The 17,466-nt window shown below is 38.8% G+C and overlaps 1 protein-coding gene across 1 annotated transcript in view; it reads left to right on the top strand.

Annotated features, from left to right (window-relative positions):
• The window catches only part of LOC117301007, a 31,213-nt gene that overhangs the window by 10,441 nt on the left and 3,306 nt on the right, over positions 1–17,466 (top strand). The window contains exons 3-12 of the mRNA XM_033784886.1: positions 1,236–1,280; positions 2,218–2,327; positions 2,829–2,896; positions 7,874–8,070; positions 9,625–9,714; positions 11,102–11,303; positions 11,634–11,905; positions 13,755–13,912; positions 15,524–15,683; positions 16,253–16,660. Coding sequence (XP_033640777.1) covers positions 1,236–1,280; positions 2,218–2,327; positions 2,829–2,896; positions 7,874–8,070; positions 9,625–9,714; positions 11,102–11,303; positions 11,634–11,905; positions 13,755–13,912; positions 15,524–15,683; positions 16,253–16,660 — 1,710 coding nt within the window. The remainder of the gene's footprint in view (positions 1–1,235; positions 1,281–2,217; positions 2,328–2,828; positions 2,897–7,873; positions 8,071–9,624; positions 9,715–11,101; positions 11,304–11,633; positions 11,906–13,754; positions 13,913–15,523; positions 15,684–16,252; positions 16,661–17,466) is intronic.

Raw genomic sequence — 17,466 nt, 5'->3', positions numbered from 1 at the left:
TCTCGAGTGACATGGACATATCGTTACCATGTCTTAAAAATATACGTGATTTTGATCGTCTTTGCATTATTCATTGATTCCACGTTGTAGAGCGTCAAGGTGGTTGGATATTTTCTGTCGAGCTGGTGTCCTTCATTGTTATAAGACCCGGATGATGTAACTCAAAACATTGCCCTCCCTGTAATCACTAGTCAAGTTTACACTGAGGTATCAAATTCAGGAGTTTCATAATAATGGGAAGCAGTTTTGCTCCATAGTACATATAGAACATATATATAGTTGAATTTAGAGCCCCCCCCCCAACCCCGAAATGCTAGTTCAAATGCCAGGCGTGGTCGTAAACGAAGTACCTTTTATATTATATTGTGGTGGGAAGCGACAGTTCGCACCAATGTTTACTCTAAATTCCAGATGTCCCCTTTAAAGGCAGTGGACACTATTGGTAATTGTCAAAGACTAGCCTTCACAGTTGGTGTGTCTCAACATTATGCATAAAATAACAAACCTGTGAAAATTTGAGCCCAATCGGTCATCAAAGTTGCGAGATAATACTGAAAGAAGAAAACACCCTTGTCACACGAAGTTGTTTGCGTTTAGACGGTTGATTTCGAGACCTAAAGCTCTAAATCTGAGGTCTCGAAATCAAATTCGTGGAAAATTACTCCTTTTCTCGAAAACTATGGCACTTCAGAGGGAGCCGTTTCTCACAATGTTTTATACCATCAACCTCTCCCCATTACTCGTCACCAAGAAAGGTTTTATGCTAAACATTATTTGAGTAACTACCAAAAGTGTCCACTGCCTTTAAACAGATTTGGATAGTACGCTATAACTTAAATGCATTTTTAGAATCATTTCACTTCGAAATATTACGGTTATGAAAAAAAGATATAACTTTTAATGTCCCAACAATACGTGTTAATGAAATTTCTCTTTAAAAAAATATCGTTGCGGTACCCGCTGCTAAAACATAGGATTCGAACTGCCTCTAGCTACCGGGCAACCTCGGTAGTCTAGTTGGTACGACACTGCTCTAGAATTGCAAGGGTCGTGGGTTCGAATCCCACCCGAGTAACATGCCTGTGATATTTTTCACAGGACTCGGGAAAGTACTGAGTACACAGTGCTAACACACATCGGTGTATGGGTAAAAACCAAGATTAATATTCTTTATCCCCGATGCAAATTTAACATCTATTATAAAAAAAAGGGGGTTTGTTCTCTTTTGTACACAGTTAAATCCCCAACTGAGGAATCCGAAGTATCTAGAAGTCAGAGAGGTAACTTTCTTCGATTTTTAGTTTTCTTATAAAAATTTATAGTATTAAAGAGATCCTCTCGCCTCGGACGCCTAAAGTATAGCAGATAGACAATAGGGAAATTTAGCTGCACGTTCCGTAGGCTCAATCATAAAATAATATATAATTCATTCACTTTATTATTAACTATTCATAGTGTTATCAGAGTACCGAATTGAAAAATTCAAACAATTTGGCATGAGACCCGGGAATATAATGATTATAAACAACAATTCTAAATTTGTGTTGATGAAGAATCTAGTTGGTCTATTCGAACCAGGGAAAACCTTGTGGTCTCGTTGATCCGTCACTGGGTGTCATCTTATCGGCGTCCCCATCGGCCAGCTATCCGATTGCTCTTGGAGATAAGTCGACCTTCCATGTCACTTCGGCATGATGTGTTTGCCTTGCCTCATCATCTTGGAGTCATTTCTCATAATCGTTCAATTGGAATGATGAGTTTGAGTCGGGGTGGTGACTGGGGACTCTGAGAACTATTTCAGGGATTTTCTTTGAGGAATCTTTTTTTCTATTGACTCTTGGATTCAAGGGGGTAAGAAAGTTCAAGATCACTGAACTGCCAATATTAAAGGTACCATGTGTCGTTGTCCTAAGGAATTGTGTCCCCTTGGAGATTCTGTCCCCCTTATGGGAAATTAACATGGGCTTGAGGAGGAGGATTCAAAAGAGGGCGGTATCAGAAGAAGTTTGTACACAGTTCGCCATATGGGGGGGGGGGGACACACATAATCCCCGGGGGACAGAAACTCCTGCCAAACCATCTCATCACACTCCTCCTAGAAAATGTTTCTGTTGAGCCTATACAGTGTTACCTTATTTTATGGCTGAAAACACTTATGCACAAAAATGCACTGATATCTAAAACCATTGTCATCATTCTTAAAAATAAAAACTTTAGGTCCAGTAAGAATAGAGGTGGAATCCGCACTACGTCAGCATTACGTCAACTCATACAGCGATCGGAGGTCCCAAACGTATCGTGCTTTTTCAAACAATTTTACAAAAGCGGTGAGTATTATTAAAAGAAAATTGTTTTTTAAAGGCAGTGGACACTATTGGTAATTACCTAAAATAATCATAAGCATAAAACTTTACTTGGTAACGAATAATGGGGAGAGGTTGATAGTATAAAACATTGTGAGACACGGCTTCCTCTGAAGTAACGTAGTTTTCGGAGAAAGAAGTAATTTTCCCAAAATTGATTTCGAGACCTCAGTTTTAGAATTTGAGGTCTCAAAATCAAGCATCGAAAGCACACAACTTGTGTGCGAGGGTGTTTTTTTTTTCTTTCATTATTATCTCCCAATTTTGATGACCAATTGAGCTCAAATTTTCACAGGTTTGTTATTTTATGCATATGTTGAGATACACCGAGTGAGAAAACTGGTCTTTGACAATTACCAGTAGTGTCCAGTGTCTTTAACGGATTTTGTTGTTGTAATGTTAGCGCTAATCGGCTTTTCGTCGTTTGCTTCATTTTGATGTGAGCTTTTTGTGGCTCTTTTTCAGATAGACAAGGTTTTTGTGTCGACTGCGTTGAACAGCACGTACTCACATTGTGTGGTAGACAAGTTGAGGTAAATAAATTTCAATTTTTTAAACGAAGAAGAACTTGCTATTATGTAAAGGTACAAGTTTTAATCTGAAAGCTTTCTTGTTTTTGAAATTAATACTATAACCACTTTTCTGTGAAATATTGAAATGAAGTCATAATATTCGAGAAAACTGTAAACAGGTAATTTCGATTGTTAAATTAAGGACAATGTGTTAAAACTCTGAAAGACTTGCGCATATTTTTGTCATATGTCCTGCAATGTGTTGAGCTAAATTTTCACAGGTTTACTATTCTATGTAGATGATTGATCAAACAAAAACACTTTGTCCGTGTTTTTGAGACGTCGCCGGATATCCAGAGCGATTATGTCAACGCGGGAAGAAAAATTTGCAATTAAATACACAATCTGAGAAATTAACAGTAACGCTATAGTAACGCCTCTAAGATTCAACTTTGGGGATAAAAACGGATATATTTTTTGCAGTATAACCTTATTATTTCGAGGTAAAATGATTCTCAAATAAAATTATTTCAAGGCCTCGTATCTAAAGCTGCTGTACCTTATCCAAAGTTTTATTGAAACAAAAATATAACGCAAGTTTGTTGATCTGAGAATCAATTTTGCCGTCGTCAGCAATGCCGACAAATGGTACTTTGTGGTAAAACACACTGAACATGGCCATTGTCCATGTTGTATAATCCATCACTCCAGTTGGCAGAACAAATCTGTTTTCCTATTACAAGTTACATTTACACGTCCAGATGAATTCCAACATCCACCCACACATTGAAAAAAAAAAGGTTCCCAGAATATTAAGGCATAATTAAGAAACATTCCCCAATGTTAGATTCAATAATACACGAACATTCCATGTCTCTTTTGGGAGCATTAAAAGAGCGTAACAAATTACATTAGGAGACACGAAGCGTGTTCCGGTGAGGGATGCAGCGGTGATTGAAGTCAATTTAGACGGCATGGTGCTGAGGGCCTTGGGGGTGATCTCGCCGTAGTTCGCGGACTTGTCAGACAGATTACGTGCCTTTCGCTAAATTGATTAGTACATGTTTACTTAAAGAGTGACTCCAAGGTCAGATTCAGTTTTGCGATCCGGTCATTTGTCAACAGATAGAGCCATTATAGGGAATAATTATAAGTCTCCACACCATAGCGTTAAAATGGTGTAAAATGACAGCTGTGGTTGGTACCCTTAAGTGCATAGACACCAGTGGTAATTGTCGAATTGGTATTCTCACTTGTATCCAAACATTTTTGCATCAAATAACAAACCTGTGAAACGTGGACTCAGTTGGTCGTCGAAGTTGCAAGAGAGTAATGAAAGAAAAAACACCCATGTTGCACAACATCGTGTGCTTTCAGTCGCCTATAAAAAAGGGCTTCAGGCCTGAAGTCTTTTAATATTTGAGTGAGAAATTACTTTTTTTTTATCTCAAAAATAACTATACTTCAGAGGGAGCCATTTCTCACAATGTTGACCAGCTCTAATTACTTGTTACCAGGTAGGCTTTTTATGCTAACAATATATTTTGAGTATTTACCGATACTGTCCAGTGCCTTTAAGTGCATTTGTTTTGCTACATAAAGTGTTCGATGGCATGTCACATTTTTGTAGTTTGAATGATGTTCAATCAAAATGGCATTGAATTGGCGTTTTGAACTCCCCAAAAATTCCTTTTTGGAATATGCAGACCCATTTTCGATGCCTGATGACGTCATTTTGAAAAGCTTCACTTTGGAAAGAGATTAAATAAAATAGCATTTTGCACCATTTTAACGTGTGGTTGGCGAGACTTGTAAATTTTCTCCCACTTTGACGAGGACTCTATTTGAAGATGAGTCCATCACAAAACTCAATTTGACCTTGGATCCCCTTTTCAAAGGGGGTGTGCAGTAGGTTCTATAGTCACCGGGGATAGTGCGCAAACGGGGTTGTTAAATTGACACCATGGGTAAGTTCTAAATCTGAGGTCTCGAAATCAAAATTCGTGGAAAATTACTTCTTTCTCGAAAACTATGGCACTTCAGAGGGAGCCGTTTCTCACAATGTTTTATACCATCAACCTCTCCCCATTACTCGTCACCAAGAAAGGTTTTATGCTAATAATTTTTGGAGTAATTACCAATAGTGTCCACTGCCTTTAAGTAGTTTGTTCAAAGTTTTGGGGTTGGAATGAGGAGGAAGAAATAACTAGGGAGCTTTATGAAATGTATTATTATACACAATGTTTACTATAGTTGATGTACTGAACCCTACATTTCATTTAATTTATAGAGTTGAATTCATTGGACATTTAATCGAGCTAATGGTCCATAGTGAGTTACAAAAATGCTAAATTACATTCTTGATCTTGATCTGTCGAACCCAACACTCAAAGACATGGAATACTGGAAATTCCAATCGCATTTCCTTCCATTTTATTTATGATTGGGTCACAATGTTCACTTGAATAAATGTATTGTTTAGCAACAAGATTTATATGACGGTGTTTAATCGAATTTGTGATCGTAGATAATTGTCTTCCGTTGGATTTAGGATGTAGGGAGACCAAAGTGATTTGGGTTGAAACAAAAACTGAACCATGACGTCATCGGAAATGAAAAACAAATGGGTCTGTATTTTCCCAAGATGGAAAACAAGTCAAAAGCTCATTCACTGCCGCTTTGACTGAATATAATAATAAGTAATAATAATAATAATATTCGATATTTATATAGCGATTTATGCACCCGAAGGGCGTCTCAAAGCGCTGAAACATACGGTATTTCCTGCAAGGTATTTGGGACTAGGTTTTTGAATTATTAGATCCACTCCTTTTACTAGCACAAGTAATTGTTGACAAGGTGCTGTGGCGCAATATGCCGCCAATCCAGCCAGGAACACCGGGGCGAACCCCTTCTCTTTTCGATAAGTGCACTATAGGTTCTTTAACGTGCGTTACACAACACACGGGTCCAAATTCTTAACGTCCCATCCGGAGGACGAAGCAATGGTTAAGTGTCTTGCTTAAGGACACAAGTGTCACGGCTGGGGATACGAACCCACACTCTGCTGATCAGAAACACCAGAGTATCATAACAAATTAAGGAGTGAGCTAACAAATTTCTGTCAGACCATGCTTATTTGAAATGTGACGCCATGGAAATTGGATTTTTCGAATAAATAATGCATTTTATACCCTTAATTATGTCGGGTTAGAGAATTGTATTTTCGTTCCATTCGTTCTATTTGAAAATGAGTGGACCATGAACTGAATTTGACATTGGAACCCGTGTTTAAAGGCAGTGGACACTATTGGTAATTACTCAAAATAATTGTCATCACAAAACCTTTCTTGATTACCAGTAATGGGGAGAGGTTGGTAGTATAAAACATTGTGAGAAACAGCTCCCTCTGAAGTGACGTAGTTTTCGAAAAAACAAAACAATTTTCCACGAATTTGATTTCCAGACCTCAAGTTTAGAACTTGAGGTCTCGAAATCAAGCACCAGAAAGCACACAACTTCGTGTCACAAGGGTGTTTTTTCTTTCATTATTATCTCGCAACTTCTACAACCGATTGAGCTCAAATGTTCCCAGGTTTGTTATTTTATTCATGTTAAGATACACTAAGAGAGAAGACTGGTCTTTGACAATTACCACTAGTGTCCACTGTCTTTAAGATTTAAAAACATAAAGGTATTGTAACCGACAAACTTTTGGTTGTAGTTTGTAGGCCCCTACCATAAGGTTGATAGGCCTTGTTTCTTCAAATAGGCCTAGATTAATAAAATGGAAGCAGCGTTTCTAGAATTCAAGTTGTAAGCCTATTTTCCCTTTTTAAGAGTGGGAGGATTCCCTGAAAACATGTCAACCTTTATATCAACTTTATGCTGTTTGCATTAGGAAGAGCTAAACACATGTAAACGATCTTGATACCTGCTGAAATCAATGCGTGGCCCAGAGGGTTATGGCGGCCTACGCCTTTGTCAATTTACCAATGATTTGGTAAAGCAGCGTAAAATAACAAATTGAGCCATGATATTTAGAAGGGTGTTATATTTTTCTTCAAAATGCCAAGTTTTACGGTGATGAAGTTACCACAATCTGTAATTCTAAAACGTGTACATTGTAAACGGTTCGGTAAAGAGCATAATTTAACTTCAAAACATATCAATTTTTTTAATAACGTATATCTGTTATCTTTAGGCCTAAGACATTTAATTTTGACATTGTGTTTTAGAGCTATTTGATTTCTGCATTGATTCAAACGGAAGGTTCACGTTTGGTAATCAATCTTAAAACTGATTGCAATCAAAACCTTTGGTTGAAGCCTATTTAGCTATGTACATGTAGCAGCTTTCGATGTAGTATAAGCATTTTGAGAAACTTTTCACTTCGAAGTAATGGTTATGTAAAACGATACAGTTGTTATGTCTCAAAAATTTGAATCTGAGAAGCATCACTGTATATAGTGTACTCTTCTCATATTGTGTATTATATTTGGGAGTATTCTTCCTGTGTGGACATTATTCGCTCCAGATGCTCAGCGACATTTCAAAACGAACCCTTTTTGAAATGAAATTCTACATTTATTTTATACACTCTTATACATTTTTTTTTGTATGATTAAAACAACGAACAGTTACAAATAAATGTAAACTTTACCTTTTTTGTATAGTAATTAATCTAATTGATTTGAGCCAGCCCAATGTCATTTAAAACCAGCAAGCATAAAACTTGCTAAGCACAGCCAAATATTGCTGAACAGAAACTGGTGCCCTACTAATTATTTGCTTAAGCTAAGCAGTGTTTTCTGCTTTACAGCCACAATTCCTTAAAGTAATTGCATTGTTGCAACTAGTGCCCCACTAATGGTTTGCTAAGCAGTATTTTCTGCTTTATGAAATTGGAAAAATTGCTAAGCAGAATTTTCTGCTTGACAGCTTTATGAAATTTGGCCCGATAATAAAAAGGTGACCTAACTATCGCTTTAATTCCAGGCGTGGGAGTATCATTGTCGAGTTCACCATCCAGCTGCACGGTCCCCCGACGTCTCACGTAAACCATTACAACAACTCACCGCAGGATATTAAAACAAGCACCAAAGAGACTATTGAAGCCATTTTGAGAGGAGCAGCGAGGTCTGGGCAGCTAGCTTCACTAAATGTGGACAGCCAGTCAATAAGGGTCACCAGAGGTAAGTAGTATTATTGTGATTGACTGCTAGTCAATTCTGACTTGTGTGGGGGCTGAGGACTTGACATGGAGAAAAGAATTTGTATCGTTCCTCAATGATAACTTGAATACGCAAGTTGTATGCTTAAGTGGGGGCCTCCATGAACTGACTCTGACCATCCACTGACTTACATGTATATAACATGGAGTTAGTCAGTGCATCCCGCTAAAAAGAGGAGCTAAGCACAATACATTTATGATATACCAAAACAAGGTTCCAGCCAAACTACAATTCCAATTTGTGACTTGTATCCTGCTCATTTTTGCTTGGCAGGAAAAATGATCACCCAAAGAAGCTATAGTATTTAAGCACAATACAGTTATGCTAACTTAACTAGAACAAGGTTTCCCGCTAAACATTGAGGTAGAAACCTATTTTTAAACTACCATTTTGTAACTTGTGGCTTGGTTGTATCTTGTATCTTGCAAATTTTTACTTATAGCACCAAAAAACATCAAATGAAGCTAAGCACAATAAAATTCCGGTTTCCAGCCAAACAACAATGTCATCATGTTCAACTTGTGACTTTGTATCTTGCTCATTTTTGCTTAGCAGGAAAAGGGGTAAACTTGTGAGTGGTATTCCACTTGCTTAAGCAGAAAAAGCACCAAGAGAAGCTAAGCACAATAAAATAACAATAACCAGAAAAACTTTACGAGCCAAACTACATCATGTACAATTTGTGACTGGTATCCTGCTCATTTCTGCTTAGCAGTAAAAGCATAACAAATACAACTTGTGACTGTGGTGTCCTGCTCATTTCTGCTTATCAGAAAAAAACAACATAAAAATACAACTTGTGACAGGTGTCCTGCTCATTTCTGCTTAGCAGACAAAGCATAAAAATACAACTTAATTGTGACTGGTGTCCTGCTCATTTCTGCTTAGCAAAAGAAAAAAAACCACAATTTTGTTAACCAGAAGAAGTTTACTAGCCAAACTACCATCATGTACAACTTGTGACTGGTATCCTGCTCATTACTACTTAGCGAAAAAAGGACACAAAAAAGGAACTATGTAAGCACAATAAAATTGCGGTTATTGGTTCAAAACCCGCTCTAGTCAATTTTTCTTTGTTGTACCCAAATGATTTCAAATTTACCCAGTAAGTTTCCCTCGTGTCGTATAACTTGATGTTTGATTTTGACGTGTTCGTTCCATCCAACAGAGTTTTACTGTTTACTTTAAAAAACAACTTTGTTCCAATCACTGGACCCGAAGACCAATATTCTTAGTTGTTAGTTGATGTATCCAAATTCACATACATAAAGTAACAAATCTGTTCAAATTTGGGTGGTAAAAGTTGTAAGAAATAATGAAAGAGAAAACCTGCTTGTCGTACGAACTTGTGTGCTTTCAAATGCCTGATAAAGCTTCAGGTCTGAAGGTCTTTCTAAGATTCAATATTTCAGTGAGAGAATACCCTTTTTCTTAGAACTAAAAAACTTTTCTTGAGTGTTGCAAATAGTGCCTAGTGTCTTTAATGCATACACTTCTAATAATTCTCACCCACAGTTTTTATTGGCTTGCCATCTCAAGAGTCTACTATAGCACCACAAACAAGTCCTGCAGCAGAGTGGCCATCGATACTTAAAATCGAACAAGGTGAGGATTACTAATAAAGAGTTACAGGAACATTACAGAATTGGTTTTGCTAGCCAAACATTTGCTGGCAGTGCAAGCACTTTATGTAATTCACCATATACATAAACTGACAAACCTGTAGAAGTTCAAGATCAATCGGCCATCTGGGTCACGAGAGAATAGTGAAAAAAAAAATTTAAAAATTTGCAGTGCATCGATGCCAAAACAAAAAAATGAATAAAACGCTCACTGAGCGATAAACTCCAAATGCAAAACTAGATTATTTATTTCTCATCAAAAATGAAATTGCAGACAGTAATATTTCAAGGGATGTTTTCTACTATCATCATCATGAGACCATGTAAATCTGTGATCTCCACAGTTTTTTTTTTCTTACCAATTCTGCAACGTACCTTTAAGTTTTAGTTTTATTAGACTTAACACTGGCATAAAAATACAAATCGACATGTAAAGAAACAAAGTAACAAAATAGCTAAAAAATACCAAGCCAGTGAGTGGCAAAGAGGAACAGGTGACCAGCACCTTTACCAAGTCGTCCTGTTTTAGTATACTTAAACATTTAAAAAATCAATTTTTGAGGGACAATTTTTGGGTAATTGATCCCAAAAACAATGTGTCCATGCAGGAAGTGTAAACTCCTATTGGAAGACACACAACCTGAAAGGCGTTATTGTAGAAACACTTCTCAAACTCAAATTTTGGGCATAGAAACCTCTACCTTTTACATAAGGCCAAGTCAAATAAAAAACATGTTGCTCGTCCCCGCCTGCCTCAATTTTGGCGGCCGCACCGATTTTTTTGTTATTTGTTATTTTAAAAAAAATAATCAAAGTCAATTTACATATTATTATTGATAGCTATTTCAATTGTATCTACAAAAAAAGCCATCAAAACGCATAATGAGAAACTTGGTACTTTGAAACGTTTTGCCCTTCACATTTGCATGCCACAGTTCTATGCACCAGGACGTGATGCCACACACACAGAATGACTTTGGAGCAAAAGCAAGAATAATTCTTTGTAAAGAATAACAATGTATCAAAATAGACACAGAAACACACACAGAATTTCAGGACACTACAGAACATACTCATAAAGCCATAAAACCATCTTCATATAATATGATACGGCGGCCATCTTAGACATGGTGGCCATCTTGAAAAAAATAACAAAAACATTGAAAATAACAAACAACAAGGACCTCCCTCACCAACTTTTTCAAAAAGTCCTGACGAGCAACATGTTATTTACTTTACTTGGCCTAACTATATCACTTCAAATTGAAATGGTTCTCAAATTGCTTAACACTATCGGAAGCTAATGTAGGCTTCTACCCAATACTTTTTATTGCCATTAATTTTAACCAAACATACTTTCTTTTAAACAGGGTTCATAAATCAGCGCGGATGCGGCATCCGAACCAAGTCGTCCCTCCAGGCGCGCATCATTGGTGGGAATGCTGCGGAGCAGGGGAACTGGCCCTGGCTTGGATCCATGCAGTACCGACTGGGGTCAGAGTTGGCTCACAGGTGTGCTGCGTCGATACTTAACCCAGAGTGGGCCATCACTGCTGCACACTGTGTAGATGGGTGAGTAGTACTAAATGATCGTCGCTGGAGTTTTGAGCTGTGAGTTTTGAGTCGAAGGCCGTGTATTAAACAGTTGGTTAAAATTCTGTAGGCTATCCAGCTGCCACTTTGTCACCCAGAAAGAGTGAGTACTTTTTGTATGTCATGATACACAAATGTCCACAGATTTAGACTAAACTGATTTCCCTCTAAATTGAGTTGAAAGTACCCGTCTTTCACTCTAAAAAGAGCTGTCTGCCATACAGTGGCATGGCGGACAAAACGAGTGGTTTTTCACTCGTTTACATTAAGAGAGTATGAATATTCAAATATGCAACTTCATCTTTGCAGGGGACTTGGTTACATCTTAGATCATGTGATCTTCGGTGACAATGATCTTCATGGGAACTCACCGTCCAGGCAGAAGGTGTACATCGAGCGCATCCACGTCTACCCCGGATACGTGACCGGTAAGCACGACCACGACGTAGCGCTGCTCAAGTTCACACCTCGCGTGAGATTTGACGAGAACGTGTCGCCGGTGTGCGTGGAGACCGAGCCGTTTGAGGTTGAGCGATATGACGTGTGCTTCATTGCAGGCTGGGGTAACACTCAGGAATATGGTATGTTGGGTTTCAGATTGAATATAAGCCATTTGCAAGTTTAAGATTTGAATAGTGTCCGGTAAAATCACCTAGTCACAATGTACTGTTTCGATTTGAATTCCTAAGACTATAGAGACAGTTACTATGTCAAACAGTTCGGGGCAAGCTTTTATAGGGTGCGTTCGTTTAGCTTCCCTGGGTCTACCCTGCGGTGCTCACCCGGGTGAGCCCCCTGACAAGAGCTAATCGAACGACCACACTCGCTCTCTCGTGGTGACGGCATGCACCTCGGGTCACCCCCAAGTGACCCACTCCACAAGCAGGGCACTGGGGGCTGACCCAGGTGAGCCCCGTCAAAGCTATTCTAACATACCGGGCAGACGGGGGTTGACCCAGGGAAGCTGAACGGACGCACCCTATGCAACCTCCAGATGAGCAAACCCTGGTACCATTGTGATATGTACATACCCGTTCAGAATTGTGTATGGGTGTTCACAGTCGCTTTCATAACGACGCAAAAGCTTGCCCTTAATCATGTGACATAGCAACCGTCTCTATAGTCTGAGGACAGCTATTAGTATTTTTAAGAGTAAACTTCAAGATGCCTTTAGGGGTTTTTGACGAGGACGTCGTCGTTGTCAAAAACCCCTATTCAATTACGCACGTTCGTCCACAAAGAAAACACCTCGGAGTCTAAATTTGACATTTTTTCACTCATTTCTCAAAAACTACAACACCACAGCAAGTAATATTTTAAGGGAAGCTTTCAACTGTCATTATCTTCAAACTGTTTAAGTTTAGTGTAATTCTGTGGACAGCATGGTATGTCGTCGTCGTCAAAACCCCTATTTATATACGCACGTTCGTTAACCGAAAACCCTAAGCCTTCGTGTACAAAGCATATTAGTCTAGAACTCGGTTATAGCAACCGTCTCTATAGTCTGAGGACAGCTATTAGTATTTTTAAGAGTAAACTTCAAGCTATGGATATGGGTTCCATCATCAGGGGGGGCTCACTTCATGTAAATCATTGCTGCTCAGTCACCTGCACGTGTACATTTCGATATGTGGAGATTGTGCAGTTAACCACCAGAACCAGGAATTCTCACTTAAGTGGTAACTTGTGATCAAGCAAATCATTGTATCAGACAATATTCAAAGCTAACAAGCAAATGGCTTATTATGTCTTTTAGGTATAAGTGGTGATGTCACTCTAAAAACTCCTTGGGTGGATTTCACAGAGACATCATGCATGATATTCTTTCTACTTTAGTCTGATTTTGTTTGCCCTTGGAAAAATCAGGAAAGCGTTCTTTAAATTGCCTGAAAAGTAAACACCATGTGAACATGTAGGTCAGCCCTTAGGTTTTACTCAATAAAATCTTTCTACTTTTTTCCATGAACCAAATATCATGCTTGATGCATCTACAGGATTGAAGGCACTGGACACCATTGGTAATTACTCAATGAGCATAAAACCTCACTTGTTAACGAGTAATAGGGAGCTGTTGATGGTATAAAACATTGTGAGAAACGGCTCCCTCTGAAGTAACAAATTTTATTTCGAGACTCCAGAATTAGAATTTGAGGTCTCGATATCAAGCATCTGAAAGCACACAACTTCGTGTGACAAGGGTGTTTTTTCTTTCGTTATTATCTCGAAACTTCAAAGACAGATTGAGCTCAAATTTCCACAGGTTTGTTATTAATTTATGCACATTCTGAGATACACCAAGTGAGAAGACTGGCCTTTGACAATTACCAACAGTGTCCAGTGTCTATTAGGCAATCGGACAGTTCCAAAAACCAAAGGTATACTTTGCCTTGGGAGGTTTTAACTGATGAAATTTCTCTTCCATTGTACCAGGTAACATTTCAGCAGTGTTGCAGGAAGTTAGAATACCTCTAGTTGATGGCGATGTGTGTGTCGGACAGTACCGGGAACACATATCAGTTAGTTTCACTGTTATCACCAATAATATGATATGTGCTGGGAAAGACACTGGTGGAGCAGACTCATGTCAGGTATGCAAAGATTTCGGAACATGAACTTTTTACACACAATTTGTTTAAAGGAACATTGCAGAATTGGTTTTGCTAGCAAAAACGTTGCTGGCAAAGAAAGCACTTTACAACTCTATGTAATCTACCATAAACATACACTGACAAACCTGTAGAAGTTTGAGATCGATCGGCCGTCTGGGTTTTGAGAGAATGGTGAAAAACCGATTACAAATTTTACATTGCATCGATGCCAAAACAAAAAAGAATAAAATGCTCAATGAGCGATAAACTGTGATTTTTTATTCACAGAGCTTGCGAAAGTACTGAGTATTCAGTGCTAACACACATTTGTGTTTGATGGGTAAAACCAAAATTATTATTCACTAGATGAATTGAAATCCTTTACAAAAGATTTGGTAAAAACAATGAGCTTGAACCTGGGGTGCGTTCCACTCGCGCAAACGACTTGTAACTGTTCGCGCAAACGTTTTTTATCTTTCCAACGATTGGTGCGTAGACGCGATGTCAATATGGCGGCGCCCTGAAATGAAGATGGCGCGCACCATACGTAGTTTTTTTTTAAACTTCGTTTTTGCTGCAATAGTCCTCTTTTTGACATCATTACATCAACTTATTAACTTTGTTATTCCAAATCTGCATTATAATCCACCGAAAATACAATGTAATTATGTTTGTGACAAAGAAATAATACCGTATGCTTGTCCGCCATTTTAAAAACCACTCGCCAACACCTCAGAAGTATGTTTGCCTAAAGTTGCCAACGTTCGCCAACGGTGGCGGCGAACAACTCGTTCCACTTGAAATTGTTGGCGAACGTGCGCAACTGTTGGCAACGTTAGCGCGAGTGGAACGCACCCCTGGTGTGTCATGGACATGTGGTTTAGTGCATGGGATTATAGTTCTTTTGGCTAAGTCATAAGGGTCTGGGTTCGAATCCCATTCAAGCAATATGTGTCTGAACCCAATGGTAATTGATGGGTACATGTTAGGGCAGAGATGGTTCTTGTAATGGGAGACTTTCTGGGACGATAGAGGGCAGCAGACTTACCGGGTAAATCCATTGTTCTCAGAATTATGCGCATGTTCAGAACTACGTAAACAATGGAAATTTACCCGGTATGTCTGCTGCCGCCTAGCGTTGGAAAGTCTCCTATTGGTTTAGCCGAGTAGCGCATCGTTGTTGCGCAGGCTGTATACTCTCCAGGGAGCTGAGTTGGTTTAAGGAATTAATTAAATGGCCTGGCCCAGTGACCAGGGGTAATAATGTTGTCTATGTTATTGCTCTTTTCTATAATAAGGCCCTTTTCTGTTCAAACTATGGTCGATTCTCTTCACCCAGGGGGTAAATTGGTACCTGTGAGGGTAGAGATGGTCGGTGATTGATTTGGCTTGATGCGATACATACTTGGCAGCACAGGCTCTATTCTGTTAAAATCTAGGCTTCTTCTCTCCACCCAGGAGTAAAAAGGTTCATGTGAGGGCATGGTTCACATAATGGATTTAGCTTGATGGGCTACATATTTGGCAGCTAAGATGGTTTTGGGAATTATATAAATGGCCCAGTGAAAATGGCAAGAATAGCACAAGATATTTGTTTAAATCTACTTACAGAGTGACAGTGGAGGTTCCTTGTCGTGCCAAGGGGATGACGGATCATGGCGGGTTGTAGGACTGACAAGTTTTGGCTTCGGCTGCGGACGGCCGGATTTCTCTGGTGTCTACACCAGGGTGTCCAGATATTGGGATTATATATCGTCAGCCGTTAAAGAAGGTATGCATTTAATTTTGTCATCTTATAAAGCAATTCAATGTGATGTGAGGGCATTTTCATATAAGGACTCCATCTATTCGAAAATGAGTGGATCACAAAACTGAATTTGGCTTTTGAACCCCTCTTCAGTGGAACTAACGGTATTCAAACACTATATGTTTAGGCATGGACTTCTCTAGTTTTTCTCTTTGCTGCTATTTAGCAATTCTTAAGTGCAGAATTTTGGGACTACTTTATTTTAAAAGCACATGGACACCTTGGTGTTGGTGTATCCCAACATAATAACAAATCTGTGAAATTGGGCTCATATTGGTCATCAAAGTTGCAAGAGAATAATGAAAGAGAAAAGAAAACACCCTTGTTGTACAAATTGTAGTGCTTTCACATGCCCAAAAAGGCTTTATGCTTGTGGGCTTTGTCAGATTCAAATATTTTAGTGAGAAATTACGTCTTTCTGTAACTCGTCCTAACTCGAGATAATACTGGTATTACTTTGTGAAATCCACCCCAGTGCCTTTAGTTTCACTGAATCATATTTTCAAATTAATTTCCTTTCCGTGTTGATCCAGAGCCCACCACACACTGCGAGGAGCTCGTAGAACCAACATGTCAAAAGCACCTCCCATACACAAGCATCTACCCGGTCTCCCAAACCGACGTGTCTCTGTTCCTCACCATTCTCCCGAACACCTCCTACCCGATGGAGATTAACAGGCTCCCAAACACCTCCGCAAACCCCATGGGGTCTAACAGCTCAGTCCTTATTACTGAAGAGGATGTAGAGACGTTGATGTGCTTGACGATGTTTCCGAGCTGCGAGGCCGGTGGTCGGGAGCCGTCCGTCGTGCCGTGTCGTGAGTTCTGCATGGAGGCCGGGAGCGGCTATTTGAAAGGGTCGTTCTTGCCGTTTGCGGTTTCAGCAAACTGCGCGAGGTATCCAACTGGAGCCACGAGTAACGACATGTTCTGTAGAAAAGGTAATGGGAAAAAATGATAATAAAATCAAAACAATTTGTGTCCCAAAGAGTTGCACTTCAAACATTATAATCCTTGGTCACTGGAAAATTTATTTTATTTCTAAAAGGCAAAGTATACTTTTGGTTTTTGGGACTCATGCAAATGTTTTAATCATTTACATTAAAATTGATAGTGATACATGTATGTGAACATTTCATTTCAAAAGGTGAAAACTATTCTGCGATATCCCCAAAATGCGGAGTGAGTATTATGTCAATTAAATGCAGGAATTAAATGCAGGAAGAATAATCCTTAATAGGAATGTACATTCTGAGAAGTGTTACTGAATTCAAATCTTGGGAAATAAAAACGGATATCTTTTTACATCGCACATAAATTTGACAAGAAAAGTTTCTCAAAATGCCTTATACTATCGAAAGGCTTCTAACCAAAAGGTTTATTGCCATTAATTTTAAGATTGATTACCAAACATATAATTTCCCTTTAAAGGATGGATACGTTTGGTAATTGTCAAAGACCAGTATTCGATTGGCGTAGGCCCTTTCCCAATGCATAATAATGAAATAACAAATCTGTGAGAATTTGGACTCGATTGGTCATCGAAGTTGCAAGAGAATAATGACAGAAACAGCACCCCTAATGCACGAGTTTGTTTACTTTCACATGCATTTAAAGCCATTTGACACTTTCAGTACAGAAAAAAAGTTCACAGATTTACAAATAATTTACAGGGTTTACAGATGGTAATGGTGAAAGACTTCTCTTGCTGAAAACAAGAGTGGGTTTTCCGGTTATTTTCTCCCGA

The sequence above is a fragment of the Asterias rubens genome, chromosome 16 (assembly GCF_902459465.1).
Source record: "Asterias rubens chromosome 16, eAstRub1.3, whole genome shotgun sequence".
Lineage (NCBI taxonomy): Eukaryota > Metazoa > Echinodermata > Asteroidea > Forcipulatida > Asteriidae > Asterias > Asterias rubens.
The sequence above is the reverse complement of the archived record's forward strand: the minus strand, read 5'-3'. Positions and strand labels throughout refer to the sequence as shown.